At 43.7% G+C, this 26097-nt stretch overlaps 2 protein-coding genes across 13 annotated transcripts in view; one reads left to right on the forward strand and one right to left on the reverse strand.

Moving 5' to 3' along the window:
* Positions 1 to 19744, reverse strand: part of limch1b (LIM and calponin homology domains 1b) — a 72711-nt gene extending 52967 nt beyond the window's left edge. For 4 of the 9 annotated variants that reach the window (XM_017473597.2, XM_017473594.2, XM_017473592.2 and 1 more), the window contains exon 1: positions 19427 to 19743. In XM_017473597.2, the coding sequence (XP_017329086.1) occupies positions 19427 to 19579 (153 nt within the window). In that variant the 5' untranslated portion in view covers positions 19580 to 19743. Of the gene's footprint in view, positions 1 to 19426 lie in introns of all 9 variants that reach the window. The other 5 variants (XM_017473596.2, XM_017473598.3, XM_017473593.2 and 2 more) reach the window with 4 other exon arrangements.
* Positions 1 to 26077, forward strand: LOC108268575 (transmembrane O-methyltransferase homolog). 4 transcript variants are annotated; one of them, XM_053681999.1, is made up of 6 exons: positions 20654 to 20880; positions 21653 to 21931; positions 22375 to 22541; positions 22763 to 22959; positions 23481 to 23638; positions 23840 to 26077. In XM_053681999.1, exons 2-6 carry the CDS (start codon positions 21687 to 21689, stop codon positions 23979 to 23981), a joined length of 909 nt encoding a protein of 302 aa, XP_053537974.1. In that variant the 5' UTR covers positions 20654 to 20880; positions 21653 to 21686; the 3' UTR covers positions 23982 to 26077. The 4 variants fall into 4 exon arrangements, with proteins under 4 accessions (XP_017329094.1, XP_053537974.1, XP_053537973.1 ...); XM_053681998.1 differs by having other exon boundaries at positions 20657 to 20880; positions 22375 to 22634; XM_017473605.3 differs by lacking the exons at positions 20654 to 20880; positions 21653 to 21931 and adding an exon at positions 1 to 1196 and having other exon boundaries at positions 22375 to 22634.
* Positions 26078 to 26097: the final 20 nt, after the last annotated feature.

Here is a 26097-nt window from a genome sequence, read left to right on the forward strand (position 1 = left end):
GCACTTTTCTGTTCTACCCTTATGAATGCTTTTTTTTAGGCTTGGATAGTTGGATTATGTTTAAAAAAATTTTTTTTACTGTACATAGCACTGAAATTGACAGCACATTTAAAAGTGAATCTCCATAAAGCATTTTTTTCAATAGACTGTGTTAAACACTTAACGAAGGCACATCATTTTAAGTATGCGAGTATCTCGACGGTGAAAGTGAGGGTATTTTTTTCCCCGTACTCCTCAGCCGAGACACTCACACTGCCACGGTGATGTGATCGTTCGGAATAAGTATAGCCGAGGCCATTCTCTTCTCCGAGTGGCTCCAGGCCAAGACTCGCCAGTGAGTGAGACTGAATGTGTAACAATAGGAATTAACCATAAAACAATACGTTCGTCCTTCGGGAGCCGCTAACTTCTGGTACTCGTTCCGTTCTCAGACCGAACTACTGTTGTGCGATTTTACATGCTAGACCAGGTTTTGTTCCATTCTAACTGAATAATTGATATTGAGGGACTTGAGGTATGAAATCTGCAGTTTAAAAGAGGCCAGAGCTGGAGTCCGGGGCTGATGGGAGCATGGCTGGAGGTGGCAAGAGAGTTTCTGCTCTACTTTCTGTTTTTAGACAGCACTAAAAGCATAAGATAAGTGTAAGAGAAGTCTGCTTTTAAAGTAAAAGAGCTCCTGGAATCCAATAAATCCTTTTCTTGCTTTAACCTAGTGTGTGAAGTGGGTCCTTTATTAGTGGGTTGTATGACCTTGACCTCCAAAGTTGGAGGGATTCTTAAAAAATAACACCTACTGAATAACTGCATTAATAAAAGATGAAAAATGTCCTCAAAGATGTCGGAACCATCCGTCAGTCCATCCATCCATTTTCCAAACCACTTTTCCTACACAGGGTCACGGGGAGCCTGGAGCCTATGTACTGTACTGCCTATGTACCTGGTACTGTCGCTGTTCGGATCAATAAAGTACTTTCTAGCTCCATCTCTATCGCGGTAATTCAGAGGAGTGTGTCAAGGCCTCAGAACGTGACTCACGTGATTTATGTGTGCTGGTGATGCGTACAAACAGAAAGACACACAAGATGCGTGTTCAGACATATTCGTGCGAAGATGCATGCGCATGTGCTAACTTGGGGAAGTTTTTCAACATGACAAAATATCACTGGTGGAATGGAAACTATTGAAGCCACTGAAAGGTAAAACAAAACAGTAGACTTTTACAGCTCTTCGGTTTTTGTTGTTGTTTTTTTTTTTTTTAAAGATAATCCTAGATGATGATGGAATGAAACCACTTATTATACTACAGCTTCCGAAAAAATGCAATCTGCAATGCAGACATGGTGGGCAGACTACAGCCCCTTTACTATTACGGGAAGTTCCGGATCTCAGATGTTTTAAGGGGAAAACGGACTTCAAGTAATATAAACATGAATCAATACTGATATGTGTACTGGGTTTACTCGTACGCTCTGGCGCCATCTTCCAATACCACGTCATACTGATGTAAGCCTAGTGTAGATTATATTATACTATACAAAATGTTATCATCAGTGGTGGTTAAGGCTCTGGGTTACTGATCAGAAGGTCGGGGGTTCAAGCCCCAGCACTGCCAAGCTGCCACTGTTGAGCCCTTGAGCGAGGCCCTTAACCCTCTCTGCTCCAGGGGGCGCTGTATCATGCGCTCCAACCCCAACTTCCTAACATCCTAACATGCCGGGGTTTGCGAAGAAAAGAATTTCACCGTGCTGTAATGTATACGTGACCCGTAAAGACTCATTATCAGTCCATACAGGATTTTACGGAGGGTTACCCCCCCCACCCGTTATTTTTGTCACCAAAATTGCTCGATCTTGCTGCGACTTTTTTCAAAATTTGCTATGCAATTTGAAGAATAATTGCTTCCCCCCCCCCATCAACAAACTCCGCAACGGCTATAAAACTACAGACCTAGCAGTATTCTTAATCCGACCTCGCGGACACACATGCGTGTGTAATGTGCACCTCAGGCTTCACATACTGCGGTATGCAAAACATGGAAGCAATTCCTCAACAAGGTTCCAAATTTCTTGCAAATATATCCCAGATATTTCTCGCAGCGCTACTGAATGCGGTTTAATTGTTGCACAACATCATGGCACCACAACAGGCTGTCTGCCACAACTCATCCGCATACAGAGCTGCCTTTGCAAAGTGTTGGCATGTGCCTGCGAGTCTCCTTACACAAGATTACACAAGCATGATTATTACAAATCACTTATTCTATACCTAATTTGTTAATAAGAACAGACTACCATTGCCTTTCCTTATTATTTATATGATTTATTTTTTTAAACGCAAAAAAAACAACAAACCCAAACCGAACACTGTTATTTGCCATGGAAACGGTGTACTGCTAGGTGAGCCTACACGCCCATAATTCCAATAATCACAACAAAGAATCCTGCCTACTTTTTTTCTTTCTTTCTTTCTTTCTTCTTTTAAAACAACAAAGTTCAATGCTCTGACAAGACACAACAGCTACCTGCTTGACTGGTTTCCAATGTACTGTAGAGTATAATCGCTAAAGATAATCACACACACACACACACACACACACAAAAGAAACACTCGTTTTAAACTCGAGACGGCAAATCAGAGCGTGATTGATTTACGAGCGTGAATATTAAAAGTGCCATGTTTACATAAATCACTCGTACTCACTTACGTATCACTTACCTATAGTATGTCTAGATGTGCTGGGAATAATTCCAGGAGGACCAGAAATGCATTTTAAAACATCCATAAGAGAATTTCTCTAGATTTATAACCAACCACGAATCGAGAGCGGCTGATGAGAAATGCGGACACCGACGTGTGTGGTGGGAGAAGAGAGCGCGAGAGTAGGAGAGAGAGAGATGGGGAGAGAGAGAGAGCTCCATAAATAATACAACACAATGCTGTACTTAGATGTTATGGAGCAGAACATCTCATTTCACTTTCCGCTTTCCTGTGGCGAGGCTGTGACTTTCTTCTGAAACGCCACACTTTCTCTTGGTGCCATCGAACAAAATCCTCTGATGAGGCTGAGGATGTTTTTCGAAAGCCGATGGGAAGAAGAAGCGGCGTTTATGTAATTGAGCTTTTATATAACGGTTTTCGGAGGGTTGTCATTTCCACGCTCTGCTCCGTCACTGTATATTGCTGGAGGACCACCCACAGCTGCACACACACACACCACGTTGTACTGCAATGAGGTATGATGTGATGGGACCACAATGCGGTTCTTAGACAGCGTCATCACTCTTCTTCAGGTGTGACCAATCCCAACTTATTTTTCTTGTGATCTCAAGATAACAAAAGTTGTTCTCCTGAGACCACATCGCAGTGGCATACGTGCAGTACATCATTTTGGCCAGTGGCACACAAGTCATACGGTCAATCAAGATTGGCGAGTCTGTTCCAGAAGCAGCCATGCAAGTCCAAGCCATGACACTACAGTTTTGGATCATGAGCAGATCCTTTCTTTCTCCACACGATGGTGTTTCCTTCACTTTAGTAGAGGTCAATATTGGTTTCAGAACTTTTGTGGCTCATGTCTGTATATCATCTTTTCAAAAACCAATCTGGCCTTCTGGCTTTTCTTCGAACGGTGGATTGTGATACCTTCACCCCTGCGCTGTGGAGGATGTTGGCGATGTCACTGACTGTTGGTTTTGGCTTTTTCTTCACAGCGCTCAAAGTTTCCATCATCACCTGTTGTTGTTGTTCTCCTTGGCTGACCCATTCGCTGTGTGTTGCTCAGTACACCAGCGGTTTCCTTCTTTGTCAGGACAGTCCAGATCGTCGTATTGGCTACGCCCAATGTTTGTGCAACGCCTCTGACCGATTTTCCTTCTTTTCACAGCTTCAAAACGGCTTGCTGTTCTCCCATAGACGGCTCTCTGATCTTAATTTTGGTTTATCCTTTTTAACAACAAATGCAGTCTTCACGGGTGAAACTGAAGGCTTAAAACCAAGAGAAGATGTTCAGAGCTATTTATTGCTTAAACAATCAATCGAACAGGACACACCTGGGTAACAAGAAACACCTGTCAGTCGTATGTTCTGATATTTTTGCATGACTACAAACTGGGTGGTCTGATACAAAAGGCTCTTCTCATACTCATCTTTCGATCTCAAGCCCATATGTCTTCGATCTACATCCAAATGACGTGGTCTTGCCTTTCGAATAGTTTCAGGAGGGACTGTAAATTGATATTATGCCCATTCTGCAGTAATTCCGTCATATTTCCGAGCATCATGATCACCATTTGTCTTGTAAGCCACAAACCATTTAGGCAGCATCTCTCAAACATCAATCGATAACCCTGGAGACGGCCCGGACCATCACCTGGCTACCAATTTGCCAATGACAATCACCCGTCCGGGATCACTGTAGTGTCCATGGTGGTATAGTTGCAGTTTTCTGAGTGGCCTTTTCAAGTGACAGACAGTAATCTGAAAATTGTTTGGCATTGACAAACATAAAGCTTGATAGATTGATGTATTTTATTGATCCCAAAGGGGACATTTGGGGATACATATAGTCCACAGTCAACCGATCTCAGGATCGAACCCAGACCCTTGGAGTTGTAGGATGCTTATGCTTCCACTTCACCAGCCATTTCCTCTTAGGTCAGTCCCTGATTAAAGTAAAAACGGATGATGCACATCGTGTATGCCTAATCAAGCATTTCCATGAGTCGCACATCACTAAAAAAATCCTACTCAGCTAGTTAAGCGTCAGATGAGCAGAACAAGGCAGAGGTGGATCCAGACTTGTTTTTGGATGCTACCGAGGCTGGAGTTGAACATGGTGGGAAAACATCGCATCCATCACCCATCATTTCAAGAATTGGTGTGGTACGACATCGGACATCTTCCCTGCTGCACGAATAAAAACAGCCTAAATAACCGTGTCCTGAAACAGCTCTTGCTTTAACTATGAAAAAAGACGGCTAGTCGACTACTTGTCGAATGACTGGTCGACTAGTAAAAATAGTAGTGTTTGTGCAACCCATAAAACTTGCATATGCAAAGCCACGCACTCACTGACCTTAACCAAACAAAGAAGCCTAAGAATAACTGGCGCACGTCACATGACATCATCTGAATGGCAACACACCCCTTACGGAGAAAATCCTCCACGCACCACCACCACCACCATGATGTTCTCGGTGACTGCTCATACATTACATAAACCCACGCTCACAGCTTACTCAGTCTCATCGCAATTCAAAGACCTGCAGTCCAAATAAAACAGGACTACAACACGAGGCAGCTCAGAGAGACTCAATTTGTGTTAGGTAGATCCCAAGCTGCTACACTGAGATACCACTGAAAACCTTTCCTAAATTTATTCCCCAATTTGGTCCATTACCACCCACCGGCCAGCTCTTATCGGAAGAGTGACAGAGAACACATGCTTCCTCTGAGAAGTAAGGTTCTGCATCTTCTTCATGGTGCTCATGCTAGGTCGCAGGGCAGCGCAACACGCTCGAAGGAAAACGCTATCCGCCATATTCCACACAGAATTCTACAATGTTGTTCTGTAGAATCTTCAGGGATTTGAACTCGCGTTCTCCCAGCAGTAGCGTGAACGCTTTTCTGTTGCACCACTCAGGAGCCTTCCATACCTCCATACCTAGCTTATCCTAGACAGCGTCGCAGGGTTGAAACTTGGGGCACAAGGCACGGGGTGCCAGCCCATCAGGGCACAAGGCACGGGGTGCCAGCCCATCAGGGCACAATCGCTCAGACATTATGGACAATTTCAAGATGCCAATCAGACTACAATGCATGTCTTTCTATTGGGGGAGGAAACTGGACCTCAACCCCTCTGAACATCTCTGGGTTGAACTGGAATGCTGCCTGCACCCCAGTCATTCTTGACCAACATCAGTGTCTGATCTCACTAATACATTTTTGGCTGAATGGTCAAATCCCCACAGCTCCAAAATCTAGTTGAAAGCCTTCCCAGAAGAAGACGTGCCGGTTATTATAATATAGCATTAAATCTAGGATTCAACAAGCGTGTATGGAAAAAGCTGGTGAAATAAAATGGATAATGGAAGAGAATGTGTTCCTCGGGGGTTTAAAAAAAAACAACAACCCAGAAATGACTTCAGATTGAACTGTCATTTAGCCTTCCAGGCTTTAGATGAAACCTACAATCATGGTGAACCAAAAAACTCCTACACAGATTTGGAACAGACACTTCATTTCAGTAGAAAAGCCTGCTCTTGTTGAGACGTGTGAACATGTCCACAGCGGCAGCACAGTCTTTCGTCCTACTGCCACACAGCTCGTGGCGAGTGAAGGATTGTGGAGGAGGGAGATGACTGAGAGCAGACTTGTAAGCAGCTTCAAACGTGTACCGAGTGCGCCAATGCTCCTCAGCCCATTAAAAAAATTACTCTTTTTTTTTTTTCTTCGAATTTTAGAGATTCCTATATATTATTGGACGGCGGTAATTCTACAATTGCTTTTCCAAGGACGCTTCGCACTGAGGTTGGGTTCTAGCAGGTCTAGACCTCATACTGGGTGCTCCATGTATACACCCTTCCGTCCACACACTCAAGTATAAACAATAGAGGTTTGATAATGAGATGAGGTTGTTCAACCTCGCTCTAAACCAGACTTGTTTAGAGCCTGTGTTACTGGCAACAAGAGCCAGATCTTCAGAAATCAATAAAGTTGACAGAAAAACTCTCTCTATAATGCAATTTATCTGAGTAAGTGTTAAAAACGCTAGAGGCAAATGTAAGGGGCAGATGGTATTATCTAAGCAACTACAGAAGGACATCTGGCTCACAGAATCTCAAGTTCAGTGACAGCCACTGACTCATGACACAATCCCAGTGACTTAACACCCCAGATGTATAATTACAAAACGGCGTGTGTGTGTGTGTGTGTGTGTGTGTGTGAGCTATTATCCCATCTGTCCAGAGGCCAATCACTAATGAAACCCTGCACATCATGCTCATCTGTTAAACAACAGAATAAAGCCAACACCGCCAGAGTGGAGTCCTGAACCATTTCATCCGACAAAACAATAAATTAGCGCACAGCCATTAATGATGGTTCACTGCAAACGGCTATCGTATTTCGTTCGAAGTGGTCGTCGTTTCTAAAAGGTATTCGCAATCGATAACCATCACAACACTACGATTTCAGTTGAGAATGCTTAAACCATAACGAGTAGGTTCTCCTTATGAAATCATCCCCTCGGAGGCGAGGCACACCCGTAGGGTCTTCGATGATTTCAGGAAAGGTTTCTGGAAACTGAATCTGATCAGAAGTTTTAGCATTTATTTCTCAGAATCCCTGCACTAGAAAGGCTTAACGCAGCGCCCAAGTGTTTTTACGGAGCAGCTTAAGCCGAATGAACGTAAAAACAAAACAAAACAACAGGTTCTATACGCTATATAAAAATAAATAAATAAATGGAGATTTGATGTCAAACAGAAAGGTAAGATGGCGACAGGAATGACCTGCCAATCAACAGTGCTTGGAAGAACGTTCGGATGATTGGCGTGTGACGGATGCTCATCGCCGAGCTAATTAAACGGATGATTGGATATTTCTCTGTACCGTCAACTCGGAACGGTAGCGATGGTAATAATCCGTCTTAATTTCTTAACAGTATTAAGATTTTGCAAGGGGTCTGCAAACATGCGTAGAAGACGGTAGGTCTGGTAATATAATCTGATCGGAGTAAATGCCTCTGGATATCGTGGCAGCGTAAGATCATGAGATGAATCAATTGTTATCTCGCACGAGTTTAATCTGGGGTTCAAGCAAGGCAATTTGGGGAATTAAGAGGAGATCTGAGAGTGAGTATAGTGTACAGAGAGGGGGGGGGGGGGGGGGGGGGCTGTACAAACTGAAGGCACTGAGGCCATTAAGTGGATAAGATTATCTCTATCCCCAACAACATATTAATCAAAAGTCCAAAGTAAAGCCTGGGAGCCAAAACATCCATTTGGAGTCATAACACCTAAAAGTAGTCTGAGTGCTCGAGGAGAATGGCTTTGGTTTCCAGTGTCCTTCTGTCCACCTGTCCTTCTCTGAGACAAACACTTTGCCATTTTACGACAATGTGACCTCTAGAAACAAGGCACCCAGTGTTTGCCTGTTTATTTGGGGATGGTTAGCTCATTTCCATTAATACTCCACTTCCAGGTTATTATGAACACAGCACAAACAGTGCTTGCACACACACACACACACACACACACACACGAAGCCTGCGAGCTGTTATGATTGCACCCCTTGTGTCAAGAATAGGGCTTTGAGAGCAGGAAAGGGAGAAGCATGACCTAGAAGAAAAGAATGAAAGCTCACTTTCATATGGAGGAAAAGAGAAAAGAACAAAAGAGAGAGAGAGAGAGAGAGAGAGAGAGAGAGAGAGAGAGAGAGAGAGAGATACAATGGTAAAGATTAATGAAGAGGGATCAGCATCTAATTCATGAGGTCTGAATAAATTGTGTAAGTAGCAATGCAGTGTCAAATCAAAGGGGGTCTGTTACACATTCACACGCACACACACACACACACACACACACACACTCCTGATGCGTATAAATATGAGCAAAAGTATCATTAATATGCAAATATGACATCCCCCTTGTCTCCTTCTCCAGCACCGCACATCACGCTGAAACCCCCTGTAGCCCTGACCGAAAGCGTTAAACTGGTTTCGAAGCAAGGTCGTGAACCCTGGACTATGTGGGAGTGTGTGGAGTGACGGAAAATTATTCCCTCCACTGATCCACACTCATATTTCAAACCCCACAGTGCGAGCTCTCATTCGGGAGCATTATGAGACCACGGAGTCCCGTTCTGCTGAGGAAACAATACAGGCTTACTTTGAAAAAGGCATCTCGTAAAGATACAGCGACTCTCGCATGTGAAAGACCTGCTCGGGGTTTCATAAGGTCTCTGAACAGACCTCTCCAGTCAGACGCACAGGTTACATAATCCATCCTGTAACCGATTACATCCATCAGCTACAGTGCCCAGCTTGGTTTCTGGGTCAATGAAATGTGCGTGATTTTAATGGAGATCTTTGACGTAGCTCTTTGAGATGTTTTCACTAACTCCCTAATCGTCGTTACACCTTCCCGAACGCAGACCGTTTATCCACTGAGGAAACCTAAAGAGCAACACCAGCGAGGAACTCTGTAACTTTTAGTGGTTTTCCCCACCCATGTTTTGATTACATCCCCCGAGCTTTGATCGGCTAGCGTGTCCAAAGAGATTTCTCATAACAGGGGTTGGGGGAAACAAATAACACGCCTCCAGTGCTTCGTAAATTCCATTGTTTTGCTTTGCATTGTGATGTGAACAACTTCATGGGCGTCTAATGGAAAACTGCGGTCCAGAAGAAAAGAAAAATAGGACGATTAGTCTTAATTTTATAGCAAATATCGGAGCGTTGCTGACGCCTTGACATAGTAGGCTCTCACATTTGCCTACCCATAAGCCCCCACAACTGTCCATTATGATGGGCTATCCAAAATGTCTTTGCTTTAATAAGTTGTTTGTTGATATAAAATATATATATATATTTATGGGTTGTCCATACTAGAAGGTGTTCGCCAGCACATTACTGTTTTGTTTGTTTACACCTACCATCCAGCAGGAGGCTGGTAGGTTTTGTTACCCAGCCCAGTTTTCTCTATTTTAGCCAGGTCTGTGTCAAACCACCAAGCCTGTGCTGTGTTGTATGTGTATGTGTACCAATGAAAGAGCAAGTGCACTCTTCTTACGATGCTTTCTGGTCAAGCTTCTTTCTCACCAATGGTGTGAGAAGTGGGACCGGTCACGAGGAGAACAACGCCCGAGACGGATCACCAAACTGGTATTGGTAAACAAATTGGTAAACAACAGAGAGAAGAGAAAGCGAAGTCGGAGGAAAGCAGAGGATTGCGGCAAGGCCCCGTGGGATCTGTGTGTCGAGAGTTATGCATGCCCAACCATCCATCGTCCCAGCCACAATGGCGTCTGCCCGCAGAAGAGGCTCCCTGGCAATGAGAAGCCTCCTCCAACATGACGGATGCAAAGAAGACAAGCGACAAGCAATCTGAGTGGTCAACAGGAAGCCACACTCGGAGCTGCCTGGAGAGAGCTCACAAAGAGTGTGCCATAATAGGAGTAGATCCTGGGAACGCTACGATGCCCGATTGAACGCAGCTGCTAGGTTCTATGGGTGGTTGGCAAAGGCGACGGTGATGCAGCTAAGTCTGGCGTTAGCAGGGACTGCTTCACATCTCCGGAGCAGTACACAGGCAGCTGATCAAACTCAAAACAGCCTTACAGAGGTGCTATTGCCAAGTTCCAACCCCCATGGCCCAGCAATGCTATTACCAAGATCGCACAGAGGAAAAAGAAGAAAGGCTACCTTAGTGAGACAGGTGTACCTCAGATTTCCTGAAGAGGTACAGCACAACCTAGCCTAACAAACATCAAAACAACTTCAATTTTGAAAGTTTGCCTGACAAAGAACGTCTCCAGTACTTTAAGAAGCCTCAGTCGGTCGTTATTCGGACTTCGGCACTGTGTGGCAACAGACACCAAAGGCAAAGCGTACAAACTAGGCTTAATCTTGTATTCTATTTCCTGTTAATCCAATCCAATTACAGGCTGAGTGCACACGGACTGCCGGACTGCACAGTCCTTTTCATAGAGCTCAACTTTCCATGGAACACTGAGACTGGAAGTGGAATTGCCTTGCTTCCACAGGCACCGTCCCAAAAACCTCGGGGTTGTTCACACACACACACACACACACACACACACACAGCCTGAAACAAACCAAAGTGTAAGGCTAGACAAAGCCACTGACGCAAAACAGACACGGCAGCAGTGAGAAAGAGAGAAAGAGCCAAGGAAAGAGACCTTTTCATTTGCATGCTAATGGACATAATATATGTGGCAGAATACAAGATCATCAGATGAAAGAAGACTTTAAAGAGATCACAAGAGGCGCATCGGATTTTCTTCCTCCTGCATCTGGCGCCCATCCCGTTCCATTGAAGATCCATGGGAAATGATTTTGTTTGTTGGAGTCTGGACTGTCAAAAGAGTCATCAACAAAAGACAGATGTCCAGAACCAAATATGAAGAACAAACAGTGGGACGCATGCAAAGATCCAAACTTAGAACGCAGCTCTGGGGTTTACCCAAGGTTCATCTCTACAAGCGGATCAAGGCCATCAATCTGGGTTGAACACTTTTATAGCAGAACATGGAACATGGTTCTAATAATAGTTGCGGACTTTTAATGAATTTCTTTACCCCGATCCTAAAAAAAAAACAAAAAAACAACATCATTATGGAAACGTTTTGCAGAACTAATATAATATAGCACTTAAGATGAATCATGGGGCTTAATTGCATCTTTACGTCACTTATACACACATCACAGCGGGGTGAATTCTCAAAATCAGAAGGAGTGCGTTCATTTTATATTCCGATATAACGAGAAGTTGCCGGACGCTCCATATAGCGCATATACAAGCCGTATCGTTTTTTTAATCGTGTCGTTAATTAGCGGATAAAAATGTATAGACGTCGATACGGTGAAGCTTTCATCTCGGAGACATGAATTATTGCTGGAAAAGTCGGCGGTTACACGGCTTTATAACCTTCAGTAAGATTTCCAACACGGGAGAGTCTTCAGGAAAGGGACGCCATGTGGACATAAGTAAACACCCCCAGTTATTCAGAAGATCGTAGAACCACCTTTGAGTTTATGAATTCACGAAGGAGTTTTTACCCACCGTATTAAGCATCTAAATGGGATTGAGGTCGGAACTTTGCTTTGGCCATCTCAAAAACCTGATCTTGTCTTTTTTTTCCCCCCACGTTTTTTTGTTGCTGGTGTGCCTGGGCTCATTGCCTGCTCATGACCCAGTTCCAGCCAGAATGCACTGACATAAAGAGTTCACGGTCAACTCGATGACTGCATTGTGCTTGAAAAGCTGAATAAAATATCTGTGGCGTGAACGTATCGGAACCTGCCGTAGGAGAGCGACGTGGCGAAGACGACTCGACTGGACTCCTCCTCATTTCCTGAGTGGTGATGGAGACGTGTCACTCTGTGACGAAGAAGGCAAAGGAGAAGTGGCCCGAGCATCGTCTGGACGTCTGACAGACTTTGCACACACATATTATAAGAGAGACGGCTGAGGGAATAGGACGCTGAACGAGAAATTACCACGTACCTGCCAAACAGCTGAGCTTTTCATTTATACAGTGGTGGGTGTGTGTGTGTGTGTGTGTGTGTGTGTGTGTGTGTGTGTGTGTGTGTGTGTGTGTGTGTAAGAGAGAAAGAAATAAAGAAAGAAAGAGAAGGTAGAGAAAGTGTACAGACACCTGAATTGAGTTCAGATAGCGAGACCGAGTGTTAGTGTTTTATAATTAGTGTGTTAACGATCTGTGCGCGCGTGTGTGTGTGTGTGTGTAAGTTTTTCTGTGTCTGTCTGCCCATCTGTCCGTCTGTCTTGGTAAATACCATCTGGGTAGAAACAGTATAGGCCTACTGGGTGCTTGTGTGTGCTTGTGTGTGCTTGTGTGTGTGTGTGTGTGTGTGTGTGTGTGTGTGTGTGTGAGAGAGTGAGAGAGAAAGTATCTGTGCCTCTTTCTGAATAGCTCCATTCATGGTGCTGAACACTATTGTTCCTGATAAGGGCTCAGCATAGAACAATCCTGAATCTCAAATCTGTACGTGTATTTGTGTGTGTGTGTGTGTGTGTGTGTGTGTGTGTGTGTGTGTGCAGGAATTGATGGGCGGGGGACGGAAAAGTCAGGATCGGTAATCTGACGACAGCCAAGACCCGGTTTTACCGAACTGAACATAAAACCATGAGAACATTCCTCCAACCAAACACGGCTCATCACGTACACGCAGTCATGCGTTTTAAGATATTTTACCGAGTACGCTTCACGAAGACCTTTTTAGAAAACGTAAAGGACATGGATACAACCATATTCGTTATAATGGTGTTTAGCTTGACCAGGCTCAAACACCCGACCGGCTGATTATGTCTTAACGTCAGTGCCAGTAACAAGCCAATATAACACACTAGTGTGAGTCAATACAACACTCCTTTAACTGGAGCTCAGACTACCGTAGTACACGGTGTTTCCCACGGGTCTGGAGAAAACCTAGGGGCAGGGGCAGGTGTACTGGGGGCAGAAAACACTTTACCAGGTCCATCTTTTTTTTCCCCTCTTGTTCTGCTTTCTGTTTACTTTTCATCTGCTTTATTCTCTCTCTTTCTCCTTACAATTTGCCCCTGTCCTGACCCCAACATTCATTCGTTTTTGTTTTTTTTTGTGGGGGTTTTTCAGTCCTCGGTCATCGGTGAGAGCTTTATCCTGCTCAGGGTTGCACTGGATCTGGAACTGATCTTGGCTGGGAGGCAGGAATGTACCCTGGATGGGACACCAGTCCATTTCAGAGTACCATGCGCACAAAGTGACGCACTCATTCACATCCGGGGATCATTTAGTGCTGTCGATACACCTACTGGAATGCTTTTAGATGGTAGGAGGAGCCCTAACTAACAAACATCCTGAGAGGATAACCTCTGTGTAGTCAACCTCACGCCTCCTGGTGACGTGATCCCTGCTCTAGAAGATACAGCACATACTGCTCTGGTTTGAATTTAGGGCCTCTCGCTTAGCTGTGTGTCAGACTCTTCTCATTTTCCAGTCAAATACTGAGCTACGAGGGTGGATTAGGTAGTTAAGAGCATGAGAAACAGTGGGAAAATATGCAAGTAAGCCTGTTGATATGTTAGTGTGGAGTGTGTGTATGGTGTGTGTGTGTGTGTGTGTGTGGGGCAGGCATGTAGACACCAGTATCCACTGATTAGCAAAAAGAGTCCAGCTCCCAAGAGCCCATCGCTGACCCCAAACACACTTTCAGAGATGGAAAACGTCCTACTTCTGCTCATCGTGACCCACTTACAGAATTAGCAAGGGACGGTGGAGTCTGTAACGTAAGGCTGAGCGAGAATACTGAGCTAAATACACCAACAGACCAAAGAAGGTGGATAGCATCAAAGCTAATGGCTATCACCCGCACTACTAATGAATCCTTTGCACAAGCAGCATCATATACAGTATACGTTGCGTGTTTACAGTTTCCCTACTCAGAATTTTATTAAATCCCTGTTTCATTCACGTAACCCATTACCGTATTTATAAACACACCTCCTATCACCCAAACGTTTTCGCAACATCATTTTTTTTTTTTCCCCTTGACAGAAAACCCTATTCCATTAAGGAATGCCTTAGACAGATAAACAAGACTGTTGCTGCTGTGCTGCACTCGAACCCAGACTAGCTATCTCGGAGTAGACATGGGAATTCAGCCAGCTAGCATGACTGTGCATTTTCAAACAGGGAAATTGCTAACTCTACTGACAACGTGTAACATTGACCCTGGTTTGTTTTTTTTATGATAATGACAACCTCTGATAAATAATTACGAGTTATTTCTGACAGTGTAACAGGACAATTCCAGGCCTCAATACAGATAACGTCCTGTAAACCTGACAGTATTGACCGTTATGCTGGAGCTGGAATCCACGGTTTCTGAGCCCTGATCCGCTCATAGACAGTCTCCCATAAAACACACCGCAGGATAGCGAGGAATGAAACCCCAGGTAGAAGACATCATCTGGGCATGTTTTAATTTGGCAGATCCTAGACCTAGAGAGTCTTTGGTGTCGGCGTGTCGGCGTCAAATGCTTTTTTAACACTGGCAGGGGTCAAACAATCTATTAAAGTGAGACCAGTTCACCCGCTGGTGTATTATAACGTAGGCTATCGTTGCGCCGTCGGACATAAATACCTACTGGGTTATTCTAAACTCTATTTTGACCAAAAAAATAATTTTTAAATCATCAATATGTCCTCGGTTCTAAGACAGGTATTTAGACGGACACGTCCACGAGGTTGTGTACACGAGAGGTAATCCTAAAGAGCTGTAGGAGTTTCCATTGAAACCGCAAGAGCTGTCCAAATTCGAAATACAGGGTCGGCCTTGATTTATGATTTATGGCACATTCCTGGATGGATTATTAAATTTTGTGCAATTTTGTGTGTATATATACACACGGAAATGCATGATTCAGTCCTTTACATGTTTCAATTATTAGAAAAAACTCACATTCAATCCTGTACTTTTCATTTAGATCTAGCAGACTTAACTTTAGGCAAACACAAATATATACAGACGTGCAGTATTGTTTTACTCCGAGAGCAGAAATTCATTAGCTATCCCTCTGGGCAAATAAAAATTCCAGTGTTTAAGCTGTGAAAAAAAAAAATAGTAGCTATCATCATGTACGGTTAAGTAGTTGCTCTTTAAGTGCATTACTACAGACGAAGGGAAGCGACTGAGTATAATGAAGCACATCTCGTTTGTGCCTTCGACAAAATAATGATTGGCTTGCGATTATTATTCAAGTCTGGTTAGCTACTTTACTTTTCTCTAGATATGTTTATCTGAAGGGGGCGGCACACGGTAGCTTAGTGGTTAGCACATTTGCCTTCATGGCTGGGGTTGGGGTCAGATCCCGTCTCAGAGTTTGTATGTTCTCCCCGAGGGTTTCCTCGCCCAGTACAACCTGACTGGTATTTCCAAATTGTCTGTAGTGTGTGATTGTGCCCTGTGATGGGTTGGCACCCTGTCCAGGGTATCCCCCATCTAGTGCCCCAAGTCCTCTGGGATAGGTTCCAGGCTTCCCCATGAACCTGTGTAGGATAAGCGGTATGAAATATGGATGGATGGATGGATGGTGGATAGCAGGAGAGTTAGACGGTGGTTTAGTGTTGGATTTTATTGTGCTCAGTTTCTTCAGTATGCATGCTAATTCATCTGCCTGGTAAAACAAGATACCATGTCAGCCATATAACCTAACAGCTCTGAAACCTGCTTGCCTGAGGCACCCGAGCTACTGATTTATCCCTAAAGGAAAATTAGTGCGGGTAATGTGGTGTAGAGACAAGAGGAGATGGTTCCGGTCTTGATTTCCAGAACAAGCTGCGGGGAGGCCTCTATACCCACCACTGAAACTCTCACCACCTTCTCATGCGCTTACAAACTCCCAATCCCACACCATCACCACCTCACAACCTCCAATCACTGAGCTAATCAGTTGTTAATCTCTGGCCAGAGCCTGATTAGGCAAATCTTCAGTTATGCCATGCAAGAGCTCTTTATTTCAAATGTCAAAAGAACATGGTCAAACCTCCATGTTTTGTTTTTTTGTACATTGTTTGTCAGTGAAATGACTGCAAATGATTTTTTTTTTTAAATCTTAAACAGGTTTAAACTGTGGTTCTGATTGCCGTTGCTATGTGCAGAGAGATCCACTCAAGCTTACATGAAGTAGTGAGCTCGCACGAACATCACATGCCAATTAAAAGTATTCCTAATAATCAAAACACTCCCCAAGCACCGTGCACTGAGCCGTGGCGCAATGGGAGCAAACAAGCAGATGTAAATCCTAAACAAAATCTGGCTACCGCATTGCCTTACAAGCTCCAGTCCCACTGGGATACACTTGCATTACGTGAAGTCAGATGTATTCTGCACGTGGAAACGTTGCTCAGTCTTTTCACGACCTACAGGAAACAATTCTGCGTTAAACAACGATATAGAGATGAGCAGCGACTTGATCCTGCAATTGGTACTTTTAGTCTTACGCTGTCTTTGAGGCGAGGTAGCAACTTGGAATTCCCGGGCTACAACCAGTAAAAGCCACAGAGAACGCTCCATCAACTTGGACTTCCGACCTTTAACTAGAGTCTTCGGACTGGGGGAGGAAACCGGAGTACCCGGAAGAAACCCCCAAAGCAGCCTGGGATCAAGCATACTCGGCACGCACAGGGTGGAGGTGGGATGCGAGCCCCCAACCCCGGAGATGCGAGGCAAACATGCTGACCAACTAATCCACCGTGTCCATTCCTCATTCGTACGTGGACTATTGTGCCAAATTCTCCACATGAACAGATTTAAAAGCGTGTAATTGTTGTTATGGACGGAGTTTTCTTGGAAGGAGTCTCCAGTGTCAGTGCTTTGTAACAGTCGGAGGTAAAGCTGTAACTTTCAGACACAAGAACATGATCAGGAAGGAGCGCTTTGCTGTTTATCTGTAACATAACAAGCTGCTTTTTTTCTCAAGAGAGAGAGAGAGAGAGAGAGAGAGAGAGAGAGAGAGAGAAATAGGGGAGGTAAGGTAAGGTAACAAATATTTTTAGCAGTTACAGCATGATTACAGAAAGGAACTTGTTTCACGGACGTTCCGCAACATTAAATGTTACTACGACTGGATTAAAAAAAAAAAAAAGAAGTAGTGTGTTGTTTGTTTAATAAATAAAACATTCTTCCATACTTAAAACACATTAGAAGAAGTTCTTTTATGTGCCTGTATTCCAAATACAAGCTTCGTTTTTCTCCTGAAAGGATTTCGTAATTGCGTAATCGTTCTGCCCAGGGCCATGTGACACGCGCTGGCATCGAAAACAGATCCTGTGAACGTTTCCAAAGGTTTTAAGTAAGAGAAGGTCTGTTTAATCTGCCGATGGGGAAAGCTACGATTCCCCTCGTAAACGTGGAACTTCTGCAGAAGCGAGTCGTGATCACAGGCTAGAGTTTCTGTTTACACGCGTCTGCACGATCGCAGAGACAGCAGACCAAAAAAAAGAGGCGTACAACTCCTCCCAACGGTGTAAAAACCATCCAAAACCACCACAGCCAGACACAATGAACACAGAAGGCACTGGCTTTGTAACGGTAAGCCACCGACGCAAAAACTTTAAACCTGGTGTCAAAATGAGGCCTCGGTAAACAGTGGGCACGTGGAAACGTGCGTCATTGCTAGAACACAAACGCGGATGCATAACCGATTGAGAATGAATGAGCAGGGTTAAAAGATGACATGGTATGAGTAATATCAAGAGAGTGAAATTATAGTCATTATAGTCAGCACTAGCCAGGCGAGTTTGGGCCTTCGGGACGTTTGTTGAGTTCCCTAGCCTTTCGACCACTATTCAGAATAATGAGGTCACCTCAAATACCGGATCTCTCAACTTGCAGAGTAATTAAACTTCTTATCGCTAACTAGGCCTGTCTTCTGCAAAAATAGCCATGTGACAAAGTACCTCACAGTCCAGAGGTTATTGGTGTAAGACACTTGCACATGCTGAGCGGGTCAAACTGGTACACCATCTTAGCCAGCTGGTATCTACTGGTAAAAAATGAAAGTTACACTAAGTTACAATAAAGTACTGTATGTGGAAACCTGACCATCACATCCATGTGATTTGTGAACATGCCACTCCAGATTTAGTCCCGGTCCCTTTTTTGCTCTTATAGTAACTTCCACTCGTCTGGGAAGGCTTTACACTAAATTTGGGACGTGGCAGCATTAGTGCATTAGTGAGGTCAGGAGAGGAGGTCTGGGGTGCAGTCAGCGTCCCGGTTTATCCTAAAGATGTTGAGGTCAGGGTTCTGCGCAGGCCACTCGAGATCTTCGACACCCACCTTGGCAAACCGTGTCTTCATGGAGCTCGCTTTGTGCACAGAAGCACTGATGTGCTGGAACAGGTTTGGGCCTCTTAGTGACGGGGAAATGTTAACCCTACATTCATTCTAGTCGTCGTGTGCTTACAGTTTTGAGCCGACAGTTTGTGGAAGAACCACATACAGTATAGGTGTGCTGGTCAGGTGTGCACATACTTTTTAGCAACACAAGTAAGACAACGGCAAGGCGATTAGAAAATCTTGATCATTCACTCTCCACATTATTCATGTGACAAGAAAGCTGGAGAATAACTTATCAGCTAGAAACGATGATCTACCAGCTTAATCAGCCCAGTCTCTGTTTTGGAAGCTGGAGGTACTTCATTTTACCTTAAACACCACTTTAGTTCCATTTTTCTGAGAAAGAAAATTCAACACGAAAGCCTCAAGTGACTCCATCTTTCATTCCAGGCACAATTTACGATGCTCTGGTGTCTATTTTCAACAGATGACTAGTAAATCTCGTTATAACTCCCTTAAGTGTAATTTGGGTGTAATTATATAGCCAGCATTAACTCAGCGCCTAGTCTGTAAACAAACTCTATGCGCACGCATAAGCACAACGCGCACAACGCGCACACGCATACGCACACACGCATACGCACACACGCATACGCACACACGCATACGCACACACGCATACGCACACACGCATACGCATACGCACACACGCATACGCACACACGCATACGCACACACGCATACGCACACACGCATACGCACACACGCATACGCACACACGCATACGCACACACGCATACGCACACAAATGTTAAATGAAAACAGCATGACTGCGATTACCTGAAACACCACAGCCTTCGCTGACGTCGCAATGTGATCAGCACTCACCTCTATCCATTTCCGGGCCTCGCGCACGGCCGGTTCGGGGGCGGCTTCGCTGTGCGGATGTTGCGGATGGAGCTGTCGTCTAGCATCCGAACCAGGGCTGGCCATTTAGTGTGCAAGTGAGCGTTCAACTCAGGCGTGGATAAGAAACGGAACCGCTGTGTCACAGCTGGCCACTGGTACATGGAATAAAAGTTTTGTTTGTTTTTTTTTCCCCCTCGTGAGGTGACGCCCCCCTCCCGTTCCTGCGCTCGTGCCGCAGACCTGCACTGCACTTGCAGATGAGCTTTCTCATCAAGCCCCGCCCACCTGCCGCACTACTGGCTCAATCCGACACAGAGGAGCGCGTCAGACAGCCAATCACAGGCGCGCTAGTGGTCGAAGCTCCGCCCTTCTCCACACACCCACTGGATGAGTTCGGAAAGTGGTTTTGCAGAGGGAGTGCTGCTATAACATTTATATTTTTTAAAGAGTTGGGTCAGTCATAGTGTATAAAAAAAATCTCCACCTCACTTCTTATGAATACAGACTTTGAAATTATGGATAATAAAATAACCAAAAAATTTTGGGGGCGGGGGCATGGGGAGCAAAAAAAAAAGAAAGGACCAGTCCATATTGAATATGAATATTCACATAAACACATACTACATAATACAACTACAGGATATGAAATAATAATAATAGTAATTATTATTATTATTACTATTATTATTATTACTATTATTATCTCTTGCCCCATCCACCCCTTTGCAACCCCAGTATAATGGTTATAATGGGAATTGTATTGGATTTAAGGAAACTGTAATGGTCCTTGTGGGTCTCTACTGGTAATTTGTTGCCTTCTATTGGTGGTATGTTATGTCTACCATTAAGAATCAATAATGGTAATGGTTTTAATGGTTAGCTGATGGTTTGTATTGGTATTTGTAGTGAAAACCATTAGGATTTCTGTGTTGGTTTCTGGGTTTTTTCAGCAGGGGTTACAGGTCAGAAGTCAAAGCTAAAATTCACTAATTTCCCCTCAGTTATCTGCACTGCTTTGAAGAAGTACAGTAAGTGTATTTGACTGCCCTCTAGTGGTGAAGGTCGACACTTCTCTTTGCATGTCTTTGTTTCCTATATTACCTGCCTGTTGTTGTTTTTGTGCTACACTGTACCTTTAAGGTTGCCATGGGAACCGTTTACATGCACTTTAGCACTTCCTCGGTTTGTTAAGAAGCGCCCATGTGCTTTTAGTGTTTTCCCCAGCATTTAAGCGAAACAGATGGGCCTGACAACTCAGGCTTTTGTCTCTACCAAACCATTTCTCACACACACACACACACACACACACACACACACTCTTTTACTGTATATAGTCACTGAGACATACACACAGACACATTTTCTGCTCCGTTCTGTTTTGCCTGGTAAGTTTTGCTTTAGTGTCTCAAGAATAAAGTAATATGAGAAAGTAGTATGTAGCATTACATTTTTTTTTTAAGTATTTGTTTCTTAAAGAACTGTTTTTTGTAATTTGTTGCAAAATCCATCTTTTCTTATTAGTGGTGCTTGAAAGTACTACTATTGTTCTCTTGCATACTTATTATTATTATTATTATTATTATTATTATTATTATTATTATTATTATTATTATTATTATTATTACACTTTTTTTCGGCGTGTAACTAGTCCCGCTCCGTTTGTCGGAGACCGGCGGGTGAGGTGTCGAATCGATCGGTTATTGAGGAGAGGTGTGCTACGACTTTTATAAGCGATCGGAATGTCGGAATTCCCGGTACGGAAGCTCAAAGTCGGAAAATTTCCCATAGACTTGCATTGAGTTTCCAAAGTATTGGCTCTCTAAAGAGAACGCTCTAAAAGTTTTGCCACCGTACACATTCGGCTCTAAAATGTATTGGCACCCGATCTGTTCGGCTCTCAGAAGTACTGGTACCCTATCTGATCGGCTCTCAAAAGTATTGGCGCCCCATCCCGGTTTCGCCACGTCAAGCACCACTCACATTTTCTTCAGGAAATGTCCCGGTCTAGTTATTATTATTATTTTGTTTGTGTTGTGCGAACTAGTGCATTACTAGTAGTAGTATGTAGTATGCAGTATTATGTAGTAATATGTAGTAGTATGCAGTATTAAGTCCATCCATCCATCCATCCATCTTCTACCGCTTACTCCTTTTCAGGGTCACGGGGAACCTGGAGCCTATCCCAGGGAGCATGGGGTACAAGGCGGGGTACACCCTGGACAGGGTGCCAGTCCATCGCAGGGCACACTCACATACACACTCACACACCCATTCATACACTACGGACACTTTAGACACGCCGATCAGTCTACCGTGCATGTGTTTGGACTGGGGGAGGAAACCGGAGTACCCGGAGGAAACCCCCGCAGCACGGGGAGAACATACAAACTCCGCACACACAGGGCCACGGTGGGAATCGAACCCCCGACCCTGGAGGTGTGAGGCGAACGTGCTAATGTTCTAGCGCGTAGCATGTAGTAGTATGTAGAAGTATGTAGTAATATGTAGTATGTAGTATTATATTACATACTTCATACTATTGTATACTACTACATGCTACATACTGCTATATACTACTGCATACTACTACATATTACATACTTCTACATGTTACTACATACTACATCCTACTACATACTATATGTATGTAATATGTAGTAGTATTTTATATCCCTAATTTCTCCATCTGGGGATTAATAAAGTATTATCTTATCTTATCTATGTAGTATGTAGTATGTAGTAATATGTAGTAATATTTTGACATACTAACTCCATGGCACCAGATGTCCAGAGAAGTCTTTCTGCCACATTTCCATAATCACTCTTTAATGATGTGCTGAAATTTAGTTTCTAATGACTATTTCTCAATTTCCTATCAGGTCCAAAATCATGGTGTCACTGTTCCTGCTGTCCCTACCTCTGCTCCCTGTGATCATCACACTTTGTCGCTCACCACTGCGGGCTCTTTATCATCGTGTGTGTGAGAGAGTGCTGAAGGTCCTGCGTGGGAAAGTATGTGTCAGACGCACACATGCCTACATCTTCTGTGAGTGTACTCACGGCCAGGCTGAAAGCGTGCTGGCCTCGTTCGACCTTTACATCAAAACGCACGCTTCTTTCAGCATCGGGCCAGAAAAAGGTTTGAGATGCAGTCGCTCCGCGTGTGTGTGTGTGTGTGTGTGTGTGTGTGTGTGTGTGAGAACAATTTCAAAGGAGCACCATTACTAACTTGATCTCTTACGATGACCTTTTGTGTCTCCTGGTCAGGTGTGTTCCTGGACGAGGTGGTACGACGCGAGGCTCCACTCAGGGTGCTGGAGTTGGGCATGCACTGTGGCTACACCTCCGTCCGAATACTGCGCCTGCTTCCCACCTCCGGCACACTGCTCACGGTGGAGGTGGACCCGCTTACTGCCGAGAAAGGCGAGGAGATCCTACTTGTCGCAGGTTTCAAAAACTCACAGGTGAGTGGAACCCAAAAAACGTGTTATTAAGGCGACATTTGTCTCAACTGAACTGCTATTTTTAATGCGTCCTCTTTAACATCCCCTTGTCCTTCCTTTACAGGTGACTCCATGTCACCATATGCTTAAGGGCTTATTTTCGGCACCCACGTCAGCTCGTTTGTTAATGAATGTCTTACGATGGATTGTTTTGAATGACTTGAAATTCAGACTGCAGCTGCGTATTTGTCCTTAAAGCTGCAGTACTGAACCTTCTGCCTCTCTATCGCCATCTCTGTTTGAAAAATAATCTGATTGTGTGCGTGACTGTACCTGCGAACCGTCCAGGGTGTCCCCTGCCTCGTGCCCCGAGTCCCCTGAGATAGCCTCCAGGCTCCCTGCGACACTGTGTAGGAGAAAAGATACGGAAAACGATGGATGGATGGATATTATTTTCTAGCTCATCCAAGTACAAAACATCACACAGAACATTACTATTTAGATCAATTCCATTACGATTAACATTTATCCATCTACCTCAGTTCCAGGTGCTACCCTGCTCCTCAGCTGAAGCCATCTCCAGGTTAGCATCTCACCTCGGTGAGGACCTTTTGGACCTAGTGGTGATGGATCATGACCCTGAGCAGTATCTCCCAGACCTTCTGGCCCTTCAGAGAGAGAATCTGCTCTCTAAGCGGAGGTCAGTTACTGGAACCAACCTAGTTAGAGCTAATCGTCAATGCTAATATACATTATAGTACATTTTAGGTCATGTTTTGCACTCAGGTGTGCATCACAGGACATTTACTACAGCTTTCTGCAGACAATATGCGCTGGCAGTGTTCTATGATTTATGAAGAAATACATGTACGTTTCAGAACACTGTTTTTCTTTTCGCTAGTGTCCTCATATTAAACAGAGTTGCGGAAGCCGGAGCTCGGGTCGTGCTGGAGTACCTCACCACCAAGCCACATGACTACACCGTGCACCAGCGGTTTAAAGACATGCTGGAGATCCGCTGCGGGAATTCTGAGTCGTTTTAAACATCACATCGTGTAACAGATCAAAAAAATGTCCTCGAACCGTCTCATTATTGTTATTTATTTCGTTTCAAAGTATATTATTAAGTGATTGTTACAAATTTTGGAACTAAATAGAGATTAGTTGAAATTAGTGTGCAGTTACTTGAGGGAAGACCGTAATCTGGACGCACCAACAAGTGAACAAAGCTCTGTTTTTAATATCATCACCTCTCCCTGTAATGTTTTAAAAGACCCAGGGAAAAAGATCTTGAACCAGTCCATCATGTAAAACATTTCAAGCTTTTTAATATTCGTATCTTTGTTCACGTGGACTGGTCGAATCGTTTTCGACGAAGCTTTGCCGTCTTCTTCATTTCAGATCGCTAATTACAATTTTTTAAAACCCAAATAAAGGGTTGAGTTTCAGTGTTTTCACTGCGAATGCACTTCGCCTTGCAGGAGATGAAGGTTGAAACGGAACGGTCTACACGAGAACATTATAAATGAATCGTGCATCGCTTAAATGAAAGATGTCATGTGAGACATCAAAAACGATGAGTTAAACTTATTTGTCCTAATTCATATTAATCATTATTATAAGATGCATTCTTCCCCCTCGACGTGAAAAACCTTCTTCAACCGGTAAAAATAATTTTTCTTTAAATTGTTTTTTTCTATTTCTGGTTTAACTTGTAATCACATGTCAAACTGCATTATGTCCACTAGATGGCAGTGTTTTTTGAGAATTGATTTGTTTTGTTTAATTTAATTGGAACAGGTCACATTTCATGTGAAACTCGTGTGAAATATATATAAAATATACCTCACGGGGGACCAAGTGTGGAAAAAATGTAGCTAAATATTTGCTGCTTATCGTAATCTTGAATATAGCATCAATGCGTTGTTTGATACTGTAACAAAGTTTTTACAATATGGATTACAATATGGCCACAACTCAGACGTTAGTTCCATATCTCTCGTTGCCAAGCTAGCACACCTCAGCATTATGCTGAGCCTCATATCTGTAAAAATCACTTAGCTGTCCTTAGCCCAAATGTAGTGTAAAGGAACGAAATGCTGAGCAACTTTCCTCACTTTCACTCGCATGTATACCAGTCTGTCACAGCGTGAGGGTTCACAACGACCTCGACGGGAGGATCTGCACGTGAATGTAACGTTAACGGTCAAAAACTGGACCTGGCGTTAGCCTAGCCTACTTCGTGGGTGTGCAAATATCAACAGTTCATTGACGTTCTTAAGAACAAACCAAGCCATGGTATGATGCCTTCTATACTAAGCTAAGGTCACCTACTATTTAGGGATCTAGTTACTGACTGTCTGAATAAAAGCTCGCATGTTCTGCTGCGCTTTTCTACACTTGGCTGCTGTCTCCATTTCTTATAGACTGAGCTGCTCAAATATATCAACGAACTTGCGTTGAGTATGGGCGCTACCAAGTGTACAATTGGAGGGGGGGCACACACCGATTTTCCTTAACAAACGGAAATATATTAAAAAGGAATAGACATGAATAAATAGAATAGATGAAGAAAAGACAGATCTGTTGGCAGGGTTCATTAAAGGGGGGCATATAGAAAATAGTTTGTACTGTATATTGGAGGGGGACAGATTGGTATTGCCTCAACACCGGTGGGGACACAACCCCCCCCCACCAAAGAATGCGTGGTTACGCCCATGCCGAAGTGGCACCTAGTCATTACCCGATATGATGAGAGAAATGTTGTTGAAGTCTTAATATTATATTATATTATATGAGAGAAATGTTGTTGAAGTGTTGAGTGAATCATTCGTAGACATTTTCAAAACGCTAGGATTCTTTGTAGATCTTACAAATCAATAACCTGAGCTGCAATTTATAAACTTTTCTCTCACTCACTCGCTTTCAGTAACCACTTTATAGGATCCTATATAAGTATGATATACGATATATGATCCTATATACACTAAATACACTATATATAAGCATGAGGCGGGAAAACGTTTCTCCGAGCCACTCAAATCTCTCTCTCTTTTATTAAACAGGTCAGATGTACTGAAGGATAGGATCAGATTTGTTTGGAGATTGCATTAAAGTTTGAATCCTGAAGGTGCCACAGTGGCTGGGATCACAATAAAG

The sequence above is a fragment of the Ictalurus punctatus genome, chromosome 8 (genome assembly GCF_001660625.3).
Source record: "Ictalurus punctatus breed USDA103 chromosome 8, Coco_2.0, whole genome shotgun sequence".
Lineage (NCBI taxonomy): Eukaryota > Metazoa > Chordata > Actinopteri > Siluriformes > Ictaluridae > Ictalurus > Ictalurus punctatus.